Consider the following 18,083-nt stretch of genomic DNA (forward strand, 5'->3'; position numbering starts at 1 on the left):
GCTGCATCTCGATGCACCCGGTGCAGGTATGGCCATCAGGGAGGATGGAAGTCTCCTGGAAATCCCACATCTGTGTGGATATTCAATAATCACATTGGACCAGAAACACACAGTAGTTTAAAAATAAAAGTACTGTACATGTCTTTCTGCTTAGAAAATATTCATTAGAATTATAAAACATAAATGCCTCCAATTTTAGCTGTATCAATCCCTCTTTCCACAGATTCTCTAAATTTTTATATTCTATTTCTAAGCTACATGAAACAATGCTATAATGTCAAATTTTACTGAACACTAACAGTTCTATTTTGCTACTTCTTCTCCCCCATTGGGTTCAATTTATCACACTCCTCCAACGTATCACATGTGAGAGCAGAAATTTTCTCCAAATATACATCAGAAAGATTAAAGTGACAGCATCATCCTTTGACTACTGTTTTCATCTGTAGTGTCAATTTGAACTTGAACTGGACCACTCACAACCTTGGTAATCCGTTTGACCCACCACGTGCTGCAGGTTTTTGAGACCTAATTGTTTCATCCAATTCTTGATTCCAGATTAACATTTAATCTTATGTGAACCGTTGTCTTTGGTACCAGCACCTTACATTGCCCTACCATAAGCTCTGAAGTCATCTCCCGACATTTAAAGTGCTGCTAAAATCAACTGGTAGATCCTTTTAAGATTCAGGCAAAAAGAAATACCAAATTTTCTTTATTAAACACTTGAATATGTTTTGCCACATTTTAGATCCTTACAGAAATGCAGATAATGAATAATTGGGTAAGTGAGCAGAGCATTGGCAATTGGAGTTTAATTCAGATAAGTGTGAGGTTTTGCATTTCTGAAGGCAAATCAGTGTAGGACATTCACAGAGAATGTTAGGGCACTGGAGATAGTTGTAGAACATAGGAGCCTAGGAGCTACAAGTAGTGGTTCCATGAAAGTGGCATCACAGAGATGGACAGCGTGGTGAAGAAGACTTTTGGCACACTGACCTTCATCAGTCAGAGAACTGAGTACAACAGCTGGGATGTTTTGTTGCAGTTGTACAAGCTGTTGATTGGGCCTCATTTGGAATATTGTGTTCAGTTTTGGTCACATTGTTATTAAGAAAGATACCATTAAGCTGGAAAGAGTGCAGAGAAGGTTTATGAGGATATTGCTGGGAACAAAGGAGCTGAGTTATGGAAAGAGATTAAGCAGGTTGAAACATTGTTCATTGACTCATAGGAGATGGATGGATGATCTTAAAGGGATGTATAAAATCATGAGGAACATAGATAGGATTAATGTGCAGTCTTTTTTTCCAGGGGTTAGGAATCAAGAACTAGAAGGAATAGGATAGAAAAAGAAGGGAGAGATTTGATAGGAACCTGAGAGGCAGTGTTTTCACCCAGAGGGTGCTAAGTATATGGACTCAGCTGCCAGAGGAAATGATTGAGGTAGGTACATTAACAACATTTAAAAGGTATTTGGACATGTACCTGGAGAACAAAAATTTATAGAAGGATAAAGGCCAAACATGGCAAATGGGATTTGCTTCGATGGGAATTTTGATCGGCATGGATGAGGTGGGCCAATGGGCCTTTTTCCATGCTGTATTACTCTATGACTCTATTTCTGTTTTTATTTCAGCTAAGAACAGTGCTGAAAAAGCATAAATCAGTGCCAGATCTACGACCATTTTCATTTTATTCTTCTGACACATTTAGAAACGGTGACTTTAAGGTACTTTTGATGAACTTGAAGAATAAAATTTGTCTTTTTTTGCTTTTCTTAACCATGTGGCTGAACTTGTAACCTTCTGGATAAGAGGCAATTTTAATTTTTTTCTGTCAAATACGAGAAAAATGTGCAAAAGATATATATGTATATGTGTAGAATTGGTTGAATTTCCAAGTTGGTGTGATCCTTAATTGATTGTATTATGATTATTATCCTATTGTGGATATATTGAGTATGCCCACAAGGAAATGGATCTTTGGCTTGTATATTGTGACATATATGTACTTTGATAATAAATGTATTTTAAACTCGTTATGAATGTTAATTATAAATATTGATTTATAATGCTTTATATGGTCCCATTGTCTTTATAAATTAATGCATTCTTTTATTCATTTGGCAAATTTGTTTGAAACCGTGTCTTTTTCATAATTAATTTACAATCTTCCTTATAAAATGCAGTAACATCTTTGTATTAACTTGGTTTTATATTTGGTACAGACAATGCAGTAAAGTAAAATAAATTTAGTTTATTTTTGTTTGCATTCAGGCAATACTTCCTGCTCATCAACTTGAAACAAGGGACAATGAATTTCTGCTTACAAATTTGAACGAGACTAATGACAAACCTTTGATGCACATGTATAAGTCTTCACCAAATCTCTGTGTTTATAATGACAGGAAGACATTGAAAATATCGAGTCCTTTTCATCAAACCATTAATGAGATTGAATACCAGAGAGATCAACTATTAGAGGCTTCATTGAATAGAATTCAAGAACATACACTTTCACAAGCAAATTCAGAAGATTTGATTCAATTGCAGGTTTCCAAATCAAAAAGCAATATATCCTTAAGCAAGCAAGTTCCAATTGTGAATATTAAAAATTTTGTTGAAACAAATATTGAAGAAAAAACAACTCATCAAAAAAAAGTTAAAGCATATATGAGAAAACCTGTACTACCTCGGAAGTTAGCTTTTGTTTCCAATGCACTTTCAAAGCCTCCAAGCATTCTCACAAGGTTACTACGATTCATTTTAAAACACTAAAGTTATGACATTGTATCTAAAACTAAATAATTGTATGTAATGAATACCATGTTTTAACCCCTCTTAAACAGGTCTGCATCTTTGCCATCAAGGATTTGTTTGAATGGGATCAATGGGAAAACACCTCAGCCTATTAAACTCAAGCGGAAGTACAGTCTTCCTTCCTTAATTAACTTTGAAGCATTTGTAAAAACACAAGGAGGAATTGCTGAAGGAACTCCTGTTAGAGAGTGGGTCAGAGATGTATGGAACAAGTGGTTTGATGAGGTCTTCCCACCTTTGAAACCACCCAGAAAAACAGTTACTGATCAAAATGATAGACCCCTGCATTACAAAGGAAATGACTCTCAGCCTGTAATGGCCAACTTGGGAGAAATACATTTGCAGAACTTGCTGTTACCAACTGAATCAGAAAAAACAGAAGTGTATCCTTTGTATTCTGAGGTCTCTACATTTGAAGACACTCAGGCTGCCTTGCTTTCTGAAGTTAACAAACTTATAAACCTCATAAATGTAAAAGGTGGATCAACTGCTTTTAATTACTGTCGGCGAGGAGCTTTGTATAGAAAATTAGGACAGCTGCAGTTAGCCATGGACGATTTAAATAAGGTAAGTATACAGTGAGCTTTTGCTACCTGATTTCTAATAATATTGCTGGATGTTGTTCTGTATTGCCTTCCATTCAGTAAAATATAATGTAGAATTTTGTCTTTTAATGTTTGCTATTTGTATTAGTCTTAAGTGTATACCGTATACACAGTATGTCCTTTAATAGCATGAGCTAAACTACCTGAGGATATTTCAAAATAATCTCTGATACATAGGCAAATATATGAACAAAATTTTCATGCAGCATGGTCACACAAAACAAATGATTGGTCAAATCTTGGTCTCTTAAACTAATATCTTGAGGAATCAACAAGGAAAGGGACAGTTAGTCTGTTATCATATGATAAAACCGAATTAATTAATGATCTTATTGTAAAAAGTCTGGTATAGTTTCAAATTTAGATTGCCATTGAAAAATGATTTTGAATTAAAAGCCAATTCAGATGCATGAAGACAGAATGGAGAGTGGAGTAGCTCATAGAGTTCCTGCTTTATAGTACTTGAGACCTGATTTCAATCTTGATCTGGGACACAGTTTGTGTGAAGTTTGCACATTCTCCCTGTGAATATGGGTTTCCTCCACGTGTCCTGGTTTCCTTCTACCATCACAAGGATGTGGGTTATTGGATTAATAGGTCTCTGTAATTTGCACCTAGTGTGCAGGTGAACGTTAGAATCTGAGGAAGGCTGATGAGAAAATGGGATTAATGTAGATTAGTGTACATTAGTGCTGATTTAGTAGACTGCAGGGTTTGTTTCCATTGCTGCGTTTCTCTGTGGGTCTCTATAACTCTAAAATAGGTTGAAGGGTAAGGTGTTAGATCAGCAGTGACAAACATCAAAGAAATATTTCATATTTCAGTTCCTCGGGGTCAATATCACAAATGACCTGACTTGGTCCAACCAAGCAGAGTCCACTGCCAAGAAGGCCCACCAGCGCCTTTACTTCCTGAGAAAGCTAAAGAAATTTGGCCTGTCCCCTAAAACCCTCACTAATTTTTATAGATGCACTGTAGAAAGCATTCTTCTAGGGTGCATCACAACCTGGTATGGAAGTTGTCCTGTCCAAGACCGGAAGAAGCTGCAGAAGATCGTGAACACAGCCCAGCACATCACACAAACCAATCTTCCGTCCTTGGACTCACTTTACACCGCACACTGTCGGAGCAGTGCTGCCAGGATAATCAAGGACTCGACCCACCCAGCCAACACACTTTTGTTGAGAAGGCTCAGGAGCTTGAAGACTCGTATGGCCAGATTTGGGAACAGCTTCCTTCTAACTGTGATAAGACTACTGAATGGATCCCGACCTGGATCTGGGCCATACCGGCCAAATATCTGGACTTGCCTCTCAGTTTTTTTTGCACTACCTTACTCTCCCTTTTCTATTTTCTATTTATGATTTATAATTTAAATTTTTAATATTTACTATCGATTTGTACTCAAGGGAGCGCGAAGCGCAGAATCAAATATCGCTGTGATTGTACGCTCTAGTATCAGTTGTTTGGCGACAATAAAGTAAAGGTCACGGAAAGTATATTCTCGTGAAACGGAAAAGCTGTATGGAAGGATGCATTTGGCATGCTGACTGAAGAGGTTATGGATAGCATTAAATTAAGAGGAAAGGTGTACAATTTTGCAAGAATTTGTGGTAGACTCAGAGGACTGGCAATTTTTAGAAACCAGCAAATGGTGTCAAACATTATAAAGAGGGAGAAGATAGAATATGAGAATAAAGTAGTAAACTATATAAAAATAATAAGTAAGAAGTGAGATATATATATATATATATATATATATATATATATATATATATGAAGAGCATCCCAATAATTATAAAATAATCAAGGGATCATAGGAAAGGAATTTGAAGCAATCTCCATCATTAGAGAAAAAGTGCAAGGCAAATTAATAGGACTAAGGGAGCTAAAGGGAGACAAGTCTTGACGCAATAGCCTGCATCTTAGGGTCTTAAACAAAATGGCTGTAGAGAAAATGAATGTTTTTATTGTGATTACTGAAGTTTCCTAACTCCCAAAAATGTCCCAAAGAACAAAGTATGGTGTGTTTCAAATAACAGGTTGAGCATTGCTAGGAGAAAGAAAATGTGAGCAGTATCACAAATGGGTGATTTACATCAAAAATGGCCAGTTCTGACATGTACAGAGAAACTATATGTTAGAGAGTTGTATTTTATTTATTTTACTTTTAAAATTATATTTAGAGATACAACCTTTTTGGACCTTCAAGCCATAATGGCCCACACCAGCAACCTCTGACAAACCCAACCTAATCACAGGACAATTTACAAGGACCAATTAACCTACATGGTACATCTTTGGACTGTGGGATGAAACCAGAGCACCTGGGAAAAACAAAAACATTCCACAGGGAGGACATAAAGAGACTTTACAGATGACACCAGAATTGAACTCCAAGCTCCAATGTCCCGAGCTGTAATAGTGTTGTGCTAACCATTATGCCACCATGGTGCCCAGTCTAGATGGCTGTGATGTCCCATGTGATAGATGAGGTGCTCATCCTCAAACCTGCCCTAAGCCTTCTCAGAACACTTAAGCAGGCCACAGACACACAGGCCAGGGTTGGAACAGGTTGAAGAATTGAAGTAGCAGGCAACAGGAAACTCAGGATTGCCCCTGTGTACTTAGTGCACTTGTTTCGCAAAACGATCATCCAGTCCGTGTTTGGCTTCTCAGTAGAGAGGAGACCACATTGTAAGGACCAAATACTGTACAGTAGATTGAGAGAAGTTCAAGTGAATTGCTACTTCACCTGGAAAGACTGTTTGATTCTCTGATAGTGAAAAGATAGATGGAAGGGCAGGTAGTGTTGAGAAAGCAGAGAGAGACAGCAGGACTTAGACAGATTAGGAGAATGGACAAAGAAGTGGAAGATGGAATACAAAGTTGGGAACTGTATGATCATGCACTTCGGGAGAAGAAATAAAAATGTAGACTATTTTCTAAATGGGGAGAAAATTTAAAAATCCAAGGTGCATAGGGACTTGGGAGTCCTTGTGCAGGATTCCCTAATGGTTAATTTTTAGTTGAGTCTGTGGTGAGGAAGGCAAACGCGATGTTAGCATTCATCTTGAGAGGACTAGAATACAAAAGCAAGGATGTAATTGTAAGACTATTATGGTATTGGTGAAGTTTCACTTTGAGTATTGTGAGCAGTTTTGGGCCCATTATCTAAGAAAGGATGTGCTGACATTGGAGAAGGTTCACGAAAATGATTCTGGAATTGAAAGGCTTATCATATGAGGGGCAGCTGATGGCTCTGCAGCCATATTCATTGGAATTCAGAAGTATGGGGGGGAGGATATCATTGAAAACTACTAAATGTTGAAAGGCCTTGATGGAGTAGATGTGGAAAGGTGGGGGAATCCAGGACTAGAGGACATAGCCTCAGAATAGAGGGGTGTCCATTTAATAGAACATAGAATAGTACAGTACAGCACAGTACAGGCCCTTCGGCTCACAATGTTGTGCCGACCCTCAAACCCTGCCTCCCATATAAACCCCCACCTTAAATTCCTCCATATTCCTGTCTAGTAGTCTCTTAAATTTCACTAGTGCATCTGCCTCCACCACTGACTCAGGCAGTGCATTCCATGCACCAACCACTCTCTGAGTAAAAAAACCTTCCTCTAATATCCCCCTTGAACTTCCCACTCCTTACCTTAAAGCCATGTCCTCTTCTATTGAGCAGTGGTGCCCTGGGGAAGAGGCGCTGGCTATCCATTCTATCTATTTCTCTTATTATCTTGTACACCTCTATCATGTCTCCTCTCATCCTTCTTCTCTCCAAAGAGTAAAGCCCTAGCTCCCTTAATCTCTGATCATAATGCATACTTTCTAAACCAGGCAGCATTCTGGTAAATCTCCTCTGTACCCTTTCCAATGCTTCCACATCCTTCCTGTAGTGACGTGACCAGAACTGGACACAGTACTCCAAGTGTGGCCTAACCAGAGTTTTATAGAGCTGCATCATTACATCGCGACTCTTAAACTCTATCCCTCGACTTATGAAAGCTAACACCCCATAAGCTTTCTTAACTACCCTATCCACCTGTGAGGCAACTTTCAGGGATCTGTGGACATGTACCCTGGGATCCCTCTGCTCCTCCACACTACCAAGTATCTTGCCATTTACTTTGTACTCTGCCTTGGAGTTTGTCCTTCCAAAGTGTACCACCTCACATTTAGAATGGAGATGAGGAATTTCTTTAGCCAGAGAGTGGCAAATCTGTGGAATTCGTTACCACAGACTGCTGAGGAGACCAAGTCATTGGGGATATTTAAGGCAGAGTTTGATAGGTTCTTGACCAGTCATGACATGAAGGATTACAAGAAGAAGGAAGAAGACTGGGGTTTAGAGAGAAATGGATCAGCTATGATGAATTGGCGGAGCAGACTCGATGGGCCAAATAGCCTAATTCTGCTCCTGTATCTCATGGATTTACGAAAAGGGTAGAAATGAAATGATGGGTGTTGAGCTTCTGCAGTCATATGGGAAAGTGCCATGGAATGTAGAGTGTTTGATAGGAATTGAGATACTGATTGGAGAGCCATAAAGGGAACTCTCCTTTGAAATGCTAAAATGGAAGGTGTGGTGTGGAGATGAATCTGATAATAGAAACTTTCTGGGAATAACAGTCATTGTGAAAGATGATTTGTTGAATGGTTAGGTGGAAGGTAAAGACATGGGGAAATTTTATTCTTGAGGTTTCTGATCAGAGTGGAAATCAAGGGTTTTTTTCACTAAGCTGTGGGAGTTGAAGGATGAACAATTAAAACTACAGGCACTTAATGCATTTACTTTTAAATTTTAAGGCATTTTTTTTGTTTTGAAATACTGAAATCAATTTCTCTCATTGTTTACCCTTACTGTTTGCCAATCATTTACAATCTTTTTTTATTATTATTGGTCTTTGTTGGGGTAGACAATTTTGAACATCCATGGTTCAAAAATCCATGGTTAACCTCCACAACTGAAGAAAAAGATCCTATCTCCTTCAGTCAATTCATGTGACCTAAATATCTCAACCCTAAGCTCATTGTGCCAATCTGTCCCTTGGCCTCTATAAATCCCTTTCCAGTCTGTCATCCACTTACTGGAAATGAATTCAGCTGACCCATGTTTTTTACTAATTCAATATAATCTCCTTGGTTTGGTAGACTAGACAAATAGCCCACAATCCTGTATACTTTGGCCCTCTCAACTTCACGCACATACTCCGAAGTTTCTATATTTTGTTTCCTCTTATAACACTTTGCCTCATCATGTACAAAACAAAATTCTGGAAATATTCATCAGATGTGTATGTGTGTGTGCGCTAGTAAGATAGAGAGAGAGAGAGTGAGAAAAGAAAAGAAAAATGTTTCAGTGACCCTTTCTTGCATCACCAAAGGGCCACTGACCTGAAGTACTAGCTCTGTTTCTCTCTCTTTAGGGATGCTGAATGGTCTGCTGAGTGTTTCTATTATTTTTTTGTCTTTATATAAGATTCCTAGCATCTGTTTTTTTTTTCATTTTCACCTCAATTCCTTCAGACTTTCTTCTGAAATTTGTGCTGTATTGTATCGGCCATGTATTTATCCATTCCAGAAGATTGTCTTTATTCTCATGAAATACTGTATATTGACATTTGCTTCATGTGTCAATTAGTGTAGATAAAGGTGCATCTGAACAGGGCAACAATATGCATGTGTTTCTAATCAAAGTTGCGCTATAATAGCTGAAGGGAAAGCTAGTGATTCCCCCCTATTTCTTCAATGTTTATAATGCCAAAATAATTTCTAGTTGTCTTTTTTTGTGTAGATTATAATTAAATTCAGCATATAATTAAATTGAATAACTTTTATTTTCTGTTTGAAAGGTATACAAATCTGTACAGTTGCAGAATATCACATTGTTTTATATAGAATATGATAGCCATCTGTTCTATTATATAGAACAGACATTTTCAGGCAACACCTCTTTAAGTTGTCCTTGATGGCAGGAAGAGTTGTTCCCGTGATGGAACTGGCGAAATCTACAACACTCTGCAGCCTTTTGTGATCCTATACGTTAAAGTCTCCATATTAAGCAGTGATGCAGCCAGTCAGAATGCTCTCCACTGTACATCAGTAGAAACTTGAAAGAGTCTTTCATGGAATATTGTTGGTGACATATTATTTGGTGACATAGTTTCAATTTATTTCAAGGAACCATGAGTTTATAACTTATTGCAGCAATCAAATGATTTTGTAATATTGGAGCTTCTGAACAAAGTCTATTGGTTTTTCTTAACTTGAACTTTTCGTTTACTGTGTACATTATTATTAAAACACAAGGTTAGATTACCATTAGCAGTATGATGAATATGTGCTTACATGTGTTCATTGTAAGAGTATTATATTAACAGAAATATATAAAGTCACTGTTTATATTAATTTATTTGAGTGGTTTGAGTACTTTATTAATTCCAAACACAGTATCAGTTTACTACTAATGCTTATCCCTATCATTTTCAAAATTCATAACAAAAATTCAATAATAATGCAATTGCTTTTATTTATTTAGGCAATTCAATTAGAACCAATGCTACTTGATGCTTATTGGCACAGACATTTCATTTATCTTCTACAAATGAAAACATCTGATGCATTAGATGATCTAAATTTTGTACTTAAACACAATAAAAGTCACGCAGGTATGATAAGACACAATTTTTTTAGATTAAGTTAAATATATTTAATATATTTATGACTGGAAAATGAACACTTAATGTTATAAATTCTGAATAATTAAATAACTGCATTTCCTCTTGGTTTGTTTCAAATACCATTAATATACATTGTAGAATTAATATATGGAACATAATATCTAAAAGTAGACTAATAGATTTAAGCAATCTTTTAGTTTGCATTTCCTGTCCTTAAAATAAGGCTTCAGATGTAGCAATGAGGATTTTTCGAAACAATTTTTGTTTACAAGTCCTGTTCAAATAATTATTTGCTATCTGTTTTTGTGTCCTTAGATGCTTACACGTCAAAGGGAGATATATATAGAAAAAAAGGGGACATTACAATGGCAATCATAAATTATTCTCAAGGACTCAAGTGCAGACCTGATGATGATGTTTATTTTCGAAGAGCTGAGATGTATGAAGCCAGTAATGATCTACTTCTGGCTATGGAAGATTATCGCTTGGTAAGTTTTCCTATATATTTTCTCAAACAAGTACAGCAGTCACATAGAATTGCAAGATTTTACATAAATGTAAATTTTCTGTGGTTTCTTTCTTTTTACAAATGCCACAAAACAGTAGAAATTCATTATCAGTTGTCTGAAAATTGTCACAAACATATAAAGTCAATTAAAATATAATATAGAATTTATTATATATTAATAATAAACTCTAAATTATATTTTGATTGACTTCATGTTTATATATTAATGTTTAATATAATATACAATATATAAATATAATAATCTGTCTAACAAAGGGAAAACAGTGAGTTAAGCATGTTACTGAGTGATAAGTGGAGCATAGTATTTACAAAGGTTAATGCAAGCATAATTTTTGTTCATTATTAATTTTAATTTCAGGATTGAAAAGTCTGATTCAAAACTAACAGATAATATTACACTGGACTGTATAGATAATACAAAGATGTATATTGATAAACTTGAAAATGGATATATTGTTGAAAATGTACTTAGAAATAGAGAAATGTTAGGTAATATATTTTTATTAGAAAAGCCCAACTAAATCTTCCATGGGATTTAATAATATCAATGGGATAGAGAAGCAGTAAAACCTATGAATCATAGAAATAGCCCGTCACATTTTTATTCGTTCAAGATTGTTTAATGTCATTTCCAGTACACAAATGTAAAGGGGAATGAAATAATTGTTACTGTGGATCTGATGCAGCACAAAAAATAGACAAAAGATAAAGAACATAATAAAACACAATAAACATAACTACATACACAGCTTTTACTTACACACACGCACGCACACACACACACACGCACACACACACACACACACACACACACACACACACACACACAGGCATATTTTATATATATATATATATATAGATTGCCAATAAAAAGTATTCAACCCTCTTGGAAGTTTTCATGTTTTATTGTTTTACAATATTGAATCAAAGTGGATTTAATTCAGCTTTTTTGACACTGATCAATAGAAAAAGACTCTTTCGTGTCAAAGTGAAAACAGATCTCTATAAAGTGATCTAAATTAATTACAAATATAAAATACAAAGTAATGGATTGCATAAGTATCCACCCCCTTTAACGACATACTAAACCATCACTGTTGTGTTCAATTGGATTTAGAAGACACATAATTAGCTTAGAAACATAGAAACATAGAAAATGGGTGTAGGAGTAGGCCATTTGGCCCTTCGAGCCTGCACAGCCATTTGGTACAATCATGACTGATCATCCAACTCAGAACCCTGTACCTGCCTTCTCTCCATACCCCCTAATCCCTTTAGCCACAAGGGCCATATCTAACTCCCTCTTAAATATAGCCAATGAACTGGCCTCAACTGTTTCCTGTGGCAGAGAATTCCACAGATTCACCACTCTCTGTGTGAAGAAGTTTTTCTTAATCTTGGTCCTAAAAGGCTTCCCCTTTATCCTCAAACTGTGACCCCTCGTTCTGGACTTCCCCAACATCGGGAACAATCTTCCTGCATCTAGCCTGTCCAATCCCTTTAGAATTTTATACATTTCAATCAGATCCCCCCCTCAATCTTCTAAATTCCAGAGAGTCTAAGCCTAGTCGATCCAGTCTTTCATCATATAAAAGTCCTGCCATCCCAGGAATCAATCTGGTGAACCTTCTTTGTACTCCCTCTATGGCAAGAATGTCTTTCCTCAGATTAGGAGACCAAAACTACACACAATACTCCAGGTGTGGTCTCACCAAGGCCTTGTACAACTGCAGTAGTACCTCCCTGCTCCTGTACTCGAATCCTCTTGCTATGAATGCCAGCATACCATTCGCCTTTTTCACCACCTGCTGTACCTGCATGCCCACTTTCAATGACTGGTGTACAATGACACCCAGGTCTCGTTGCACCTCCCCTTTTCCTAATCGGCCACCATTCAGATAATAATCTGTTTTCCTGTTCTTGCCACCAAAGTGGATAACCTCACATTTATCCACATTAAATTGCATCTGCCATGAATTTGCCCACTCACCCAACCTATCCAAGTCATCCTGCATCCTCTTAGCATCCACCTCACAGTTAACACTGCTGTCCAGCTTCGTGTTATCTGCAAACTTGGAGATGCTGCATTTAATTCCCTTGTCTAAGTCATTAATATATATTGTAAACAACTGGGGTCCCAGCACTGAGCCTTGCAGTACCCCACTAGTCACTGCCTGCCATTCTGAAAAGGACCCGTTTATTCCCACTCTTTGCTTCCTGTCTGCCAACCAATTCTCTATCTACATCAATACCATGCCCCCAATACCGTGTGCTTTAAGTTTGCACACTATCTCCTGTGTGGGACCTTGTCAAAAGCCTTTTGAAAATCCAAATATACCACATCTACTGGTTCTCCCCTATCCACTCTACTAGTTACATCCTCAAAGAATTCTATGAGATTCGTCAGACATGATTTTCCTTTCACAAATCCATGCTGACTTTGATGATTTCACCACTTTCCAAATGTGCTGTTATTACATTTTTGATAACTGACTCTAGCATTTTCCCCACCACCGATGTTAGGCCAACCGGTCTATAATTCCCCGGTTTCTCTCTCCCTCCTTTTTTAAAAAGCAGGGTTACATTGGCCACCCTCCTATCCTCAGGAACTAGTCCAGAATCTAAAGAGCGTTGAAAAATTATCACTATTGCATCCACTATTTCTTGGGCTACTTCCTTAAGCAATCTGGGATGCAGACCATCTGGCCCTGGGGATTTATCTGCCTTAAATCCCTTCAATTTACCTAACATCACTTCCCTGCTAACATATATTTTCCTCAGTTCCTCCATCTCACTAGACCCTCGGTCCCCTACTATATCCGGAAGATTATTTATGTTCTCCTTAGTGAAGACAGAACCAAAGTAGTTATTCAGTTGGTCTGCCATGTCCTTGTTCCCCATGATCAATTCACCTGTTTCAGACTGTAAGGGACCTACATTTGTCTTAACCAATCTTTTTCTTTTCACATATCTATAAAAGCTTTTACAGTCAGTTTTTATGTTCCCTACCGGCCTTCTCTCATAATCTTTTTTCCCTTTCCTAATTAAGCCCTTTGTTCTCCACTGCTGGACTCTGAATTTCTCCCAGTCGTCAGGTGAGCCGCTTTTTCTGGCTAATTTGTATGATTCTTCTTTGGAATTGATACTATCCCTAATTTCCCTTGTCAGCCACAGGTGCACTACCTTCCCTGGTTTATTCTTTTGCCAAACTGGGATGAACAATTGTTGTAGTTCATCGATGCGATCTTTAAATGCTTGCCATTGCATATCCACCGTCAGCCTTTAAGTATCATTTGCCAGTCTGTCTTAGCTAATTCACGTCTCATACCTTCAAAGTTACCCTTCTTTAAGTTCAGAACCCTTGTTACTGAATTAACTATATCACTCTCCATCTTAATGAAGAATTCCACCATATTATGGTCACTCTTACCCAAGGGGCCTCACACGACAAGGTTGCTAACTAACCCTTCCTCATTGCTCAATACCCAATCTAGAATGGCCTGCTCTCTAGTTGGTTCCTGGAAATGTTGGTTCAGAAAACTATCCCGCATACATTCCAAGGAATCCTCTTCCTCAGCACCCTTACCAATTTGGTTCACCCAATCTATATGTAGATTGAAGTCACCCATTATAACAGCTGTTCCTTTATTGTATGCATTTCTAATTTCCTGTTTAATGCCATCCCCAACCTCACTACTACTGTTTGGTGGCCTGTACACAACTCCCACCAGCATTTTCTGCCCCTTAATGTTATGCAGCTCTACCCATATCGATTCCACATCCTCCCACTAATATCCTTCCTTTCTATTGCGTTAATCTCCTCTCTAACCTGCCATGCCACCCCACCTCCTTTTCTTTCATGTCTATCCCTCCTGAATATTGAATATCCCTGAATGTTGAGCTCCCATCCTTGGTCACCCTGGAGCCATGTCTCTGGGATCCCAACTATATCATATTCATTAATAACTATCTGCACATTCAATTCCTCCACCTTGTTACGAATGCTCCTTGCATTGACACACAAAGCCTTCAGGCTTGCTTTTACAACACTCTTAGCCCTTATACAATTATGTTGAAAAGTGGCCCTTTTTGATTTTTGCCCTGGATTTGCCAGCCTGCCACTTTTACTTTTCACCTTACTACTTTTTGCTTCTACCCTCATTTTACACCCCTCTGTCTCTCTGCACTTGTTCCCATCTCCCTGCCACATTAGTTTAAATCCTCCTGAACAACAGTAGCAAACATTTCCCCTAGGACATTGGTTCCAGTCCAGCCCAGGTGCAGACCGTCCTGTTTTACCGGTCCCACCTCCTCCAGAACTGGTTCCAATGCCCCAAAAATTTGAATCCCTCCCCCTTGCACCATTTTTCAAGCCACGTATTCATCTGAAGTATCCTCCTATTTCTACTCTGACTAGCACGTGGCAATGTTCCGACAAGAACTGTCCTTTGTTATTCATATAACAAGCCATGGGTAACAAAGGACATTAAGGACATCCTGAATGCTCAGAAAAGAGCGTTTAGAGATGGAAATAGGGAGGAGCTGAGGGGAATACAAAGGGACCTGAAAGCCAGGATCAGGGAGGCTAAAGACAGGTACAGGAGGAAGCTTGAGTGGAAACTCCAGCAGAACAACATGAGAGAGGTCTGGAGGGGGATGAGGACCATCACTGGGTTCCGGCAAACTAGCAACAGAGGAGCTGAAGGCAGTGTGGACAGGGCCAATGAACTTAACCTGTTCTTTAACAGATTTGACATTGTGGCCTCTGCCCATCCCCCACATGAGCCATCTGTTGTCGGCCCCCAACCAACACATATTCCACTCTCCCCTCCTACCCCTCCTCACAGTCCCCCACCCTGCTCTCATGACTATACTCCTTCCCCACACGAAACCACCATGGTGGGCTTCACAGCTGAACAGGTGAGAAGACAGCTGAAACGTCTCAACCCGAGCAAGGCTGCAGGACCGGATGGTGTCAGTACCAGGGTGCTCAAAGCCTGTGCTCCTCAGCTATGTGGAGTACTTCGCCATGTATTCAACCTGAGCCTGAGGCTCCGGAGGGTTCCTGTACTGTGGAAGTCGTCCTGCCTCGTCCCTGTGCCGAAGACGTCGCGCCCCGGTGGCCTCAATGACTACAGACCGGTGGCATTGACATCCCACATCATGAAGACCCTGGAGAGACTTGTTCTGGAGCTGCTCTGGCCTATGGTCAGGCCACACTTAGATCCACTCCAGTTCGCCCGCCAGCCCCGACTAGAAGTTGAGAATGCCATCGTCTACCTGCTGAACCGTGTCTACGCCCACCTGGACAAGCCAGCGAGCACTGTGAGGGTCATGTTTTTTGACTTCTCCAGTGCGTTCAACACCATCCGCCCTGCTGTACTGGGGGAGAAGCTGACAGCGATGCAGGTGGATGCTTCCCTGGTGTCATGGATTCTTGATTACCTGACTGGCAGACCACAGTACGTGTGCTTGCAACACTGTGTGTCCAACAGAGTGATCAGCAGCACTGGGGCTCCACAGGGGACTATCTTGTCTCCCTATCTCTTCACCATTTACACCTCGGACTTCAACTACTGCACAGAGTCTTGTCATCTTCAGAAGTTTTCAGATGACTCTGCCATAGTTGGATGCATCAGCAAGGGAGATGAGGCTGAGTACAGGGCTACAGTGTCACATGGTGTGAGCAGAATTATCTGCAGCTTAATGTGAAAAAGTCTAAGGAGCTGGTGGTAGACCTGAGGAGAGCTAAGGTACCGGTGACCCCTGTTTCCATCCAGGGGTTCAGTGTGGACATAGTGGAGGATTACAAATACCTGGGGATACGAATTGACAATAAACTGGACTGGTCAAAGAACACTGAGGCTGTCTACAAGAAGGGTCAGAGCCGTCTCTATTTCCTGAGGAGACTGAGGTCCTTTAACATCTGCCGGCCGATGCTGAGGATGTTCTACGAGTCTGTGGTGGCCAGTGCTATCATGTTTGCTGTTGTGTGCTGGGGCAGCAGGCTGAGGGTAGCAGACACCAACAGAATCAACAAACTCATTCGTAAGGCCAGTGATGTTGTGGGGATGGAACTGGACTCTCTGACGGTGGTGTCTGAAAAGAGGATGCTGTCCAAGTTGCATGCCATCTTGGACAATGTCTCTCATCCACTACATAATGTACTGGTTGGGCACAGGAATACTTTCAGCCAGAGACTCATTCCACCGATATGCAACACAGAGCGTCATAGGAAGTCATTCCTGCCTGTGGTCATCAAACTTTACAACTCCTCCCTTGGAGGGTCAGACACCCTGAGCCAATAGGCTGGTCCTGGTCTTATTTCCTGGCATAATTTACATATTACTATTTAACTATTTATGGTTTTATTACTATTTATTATTTATGGCGCAACCGTAACGAAAACCAATTTCCCCCAGGATCAATAAAGTATGACTATGACTATGGTAGTAATCCATAGATTATTACATTTGTGGTCCTACTTTTTAGTTTATCTCCTAACTCCCTAAATTCACCTTGTAGGACCTCATCTCATTTTTTACCTATATCGTTGGTACCTATGTGCACCACGACCACTGGCTGTTCACCTTCCCACTCCAGAATGTCCTGCAGCCACTCAGAGGTGTCAGAGCTGTATATAAACCTGTGTGCAGTCAAGGTGTTTCAATTGATTGTAGTGAAAATACACCTGTATCTGTGTAATGCCCTGGCTCATGTTTTTACTGTTATGCTGTATGTATTTCATTTTGGCAGTTCTGTAAGAGCAGTTTATTTGAGTTACTGTTGAAGATAAGGGATGATGTGGAATGTGTGTCATCCAATTAGCGAGTGGTTTTCTTGATGAGGGACAATAAGGTTGGACTTGCTTTTTTTGAGTTTGGCGGGAGATGAAGAGAGAAGATGCTAGGGAGAACAGTCGTAGCATACGATGCAGTGGGAAACCCCTTTGTTTGAGATGGTTTGTGTGCGGCGTTCGGAAGGTGGTGTGAGCGTTCATGCTGATGGGCCCAGCTCGTGAGTGACAGAGAAGTTCAAGATGAGCTCCAACTTGTGCGTATTTGACGTTTAATTAGAATGGGCCCTTTTCTTTTTGTTATTCTTTACTAACCCTCTAGTTAAATTAATATTTATAAATATGATTACTTTAATTGTAAGCAGTGTGCTGTCTGTTATTTTGTGGCACTAGTTTGTAACAGGGTAGCAAATGACACAGCATCCACACAAACGGGGTGTTGGGGTGGGAGAGCACCTCAATCTCGTGAGTTTGGCAGGTTGGATGTTGTCTTCCCGAGACTTACGCAGCCAAGGAAACCAGGGCTTCCTTCAGTTAGTCCTGACGAAGGGTCTCGGCCTGAAACGTCGACGGTACCTCTTCCTAGAGATGCTGCCTGGCCTGCTGCGTTCACCAGCAACTTTGATGTGTGTTGCTTGA

At 39.5% G+C, this 18,083-nt stretch overlaps 1 protein-coding gene across 1 annotated transcript in view; it reads left to right on the forward strand.

Moving 5' to 3' along the window:
- The window catches only part of ttc6 (tetratricopeptide repeat domain 6), a 309,199-nt gene that overhangs the window by 113,857 nt on the left and 177,259 nt on the right, over positions 1-18,083 (forward strand). Inside the window, exons 10-14 of the mRNA XM_063059735.1 lie at positions 1,640-1,732; positions 2,280-2,752; positions 2,852-3,389; positions 9,978-10,107; positions 10,435-10,607. Of these exons, the coding sequence (XP_062915805.1) occupies positions 1,640-1,732; positions 2,280-2,752; positions 2,852-3,389; positions 9,978-10,107; positions 10,435-10,607 (1,407 nt within the window). The remainder of the gene's footprint in view (positions 1-1,639; positions 1,733-2,279; positions 2,753-2,851; positions 3,390-9,977; positions 10,108-10,434; positions 10,608-18,083) is intronic.

This window comes from Mobula hypostoma, chromosome 1 (genome assembly GCF_963921235.1).
Source record: "Mobula hypostoma chromosome 1, sMobHyp1.1, whole genome shotgun sequence".
NCBI classification, from domain to species: Eukaryota; Metazoa; Chordata; class Chondrichthyes; order Myliobatiformes; family Myliobatidae; genus Mobula; species Mobula hypostoma.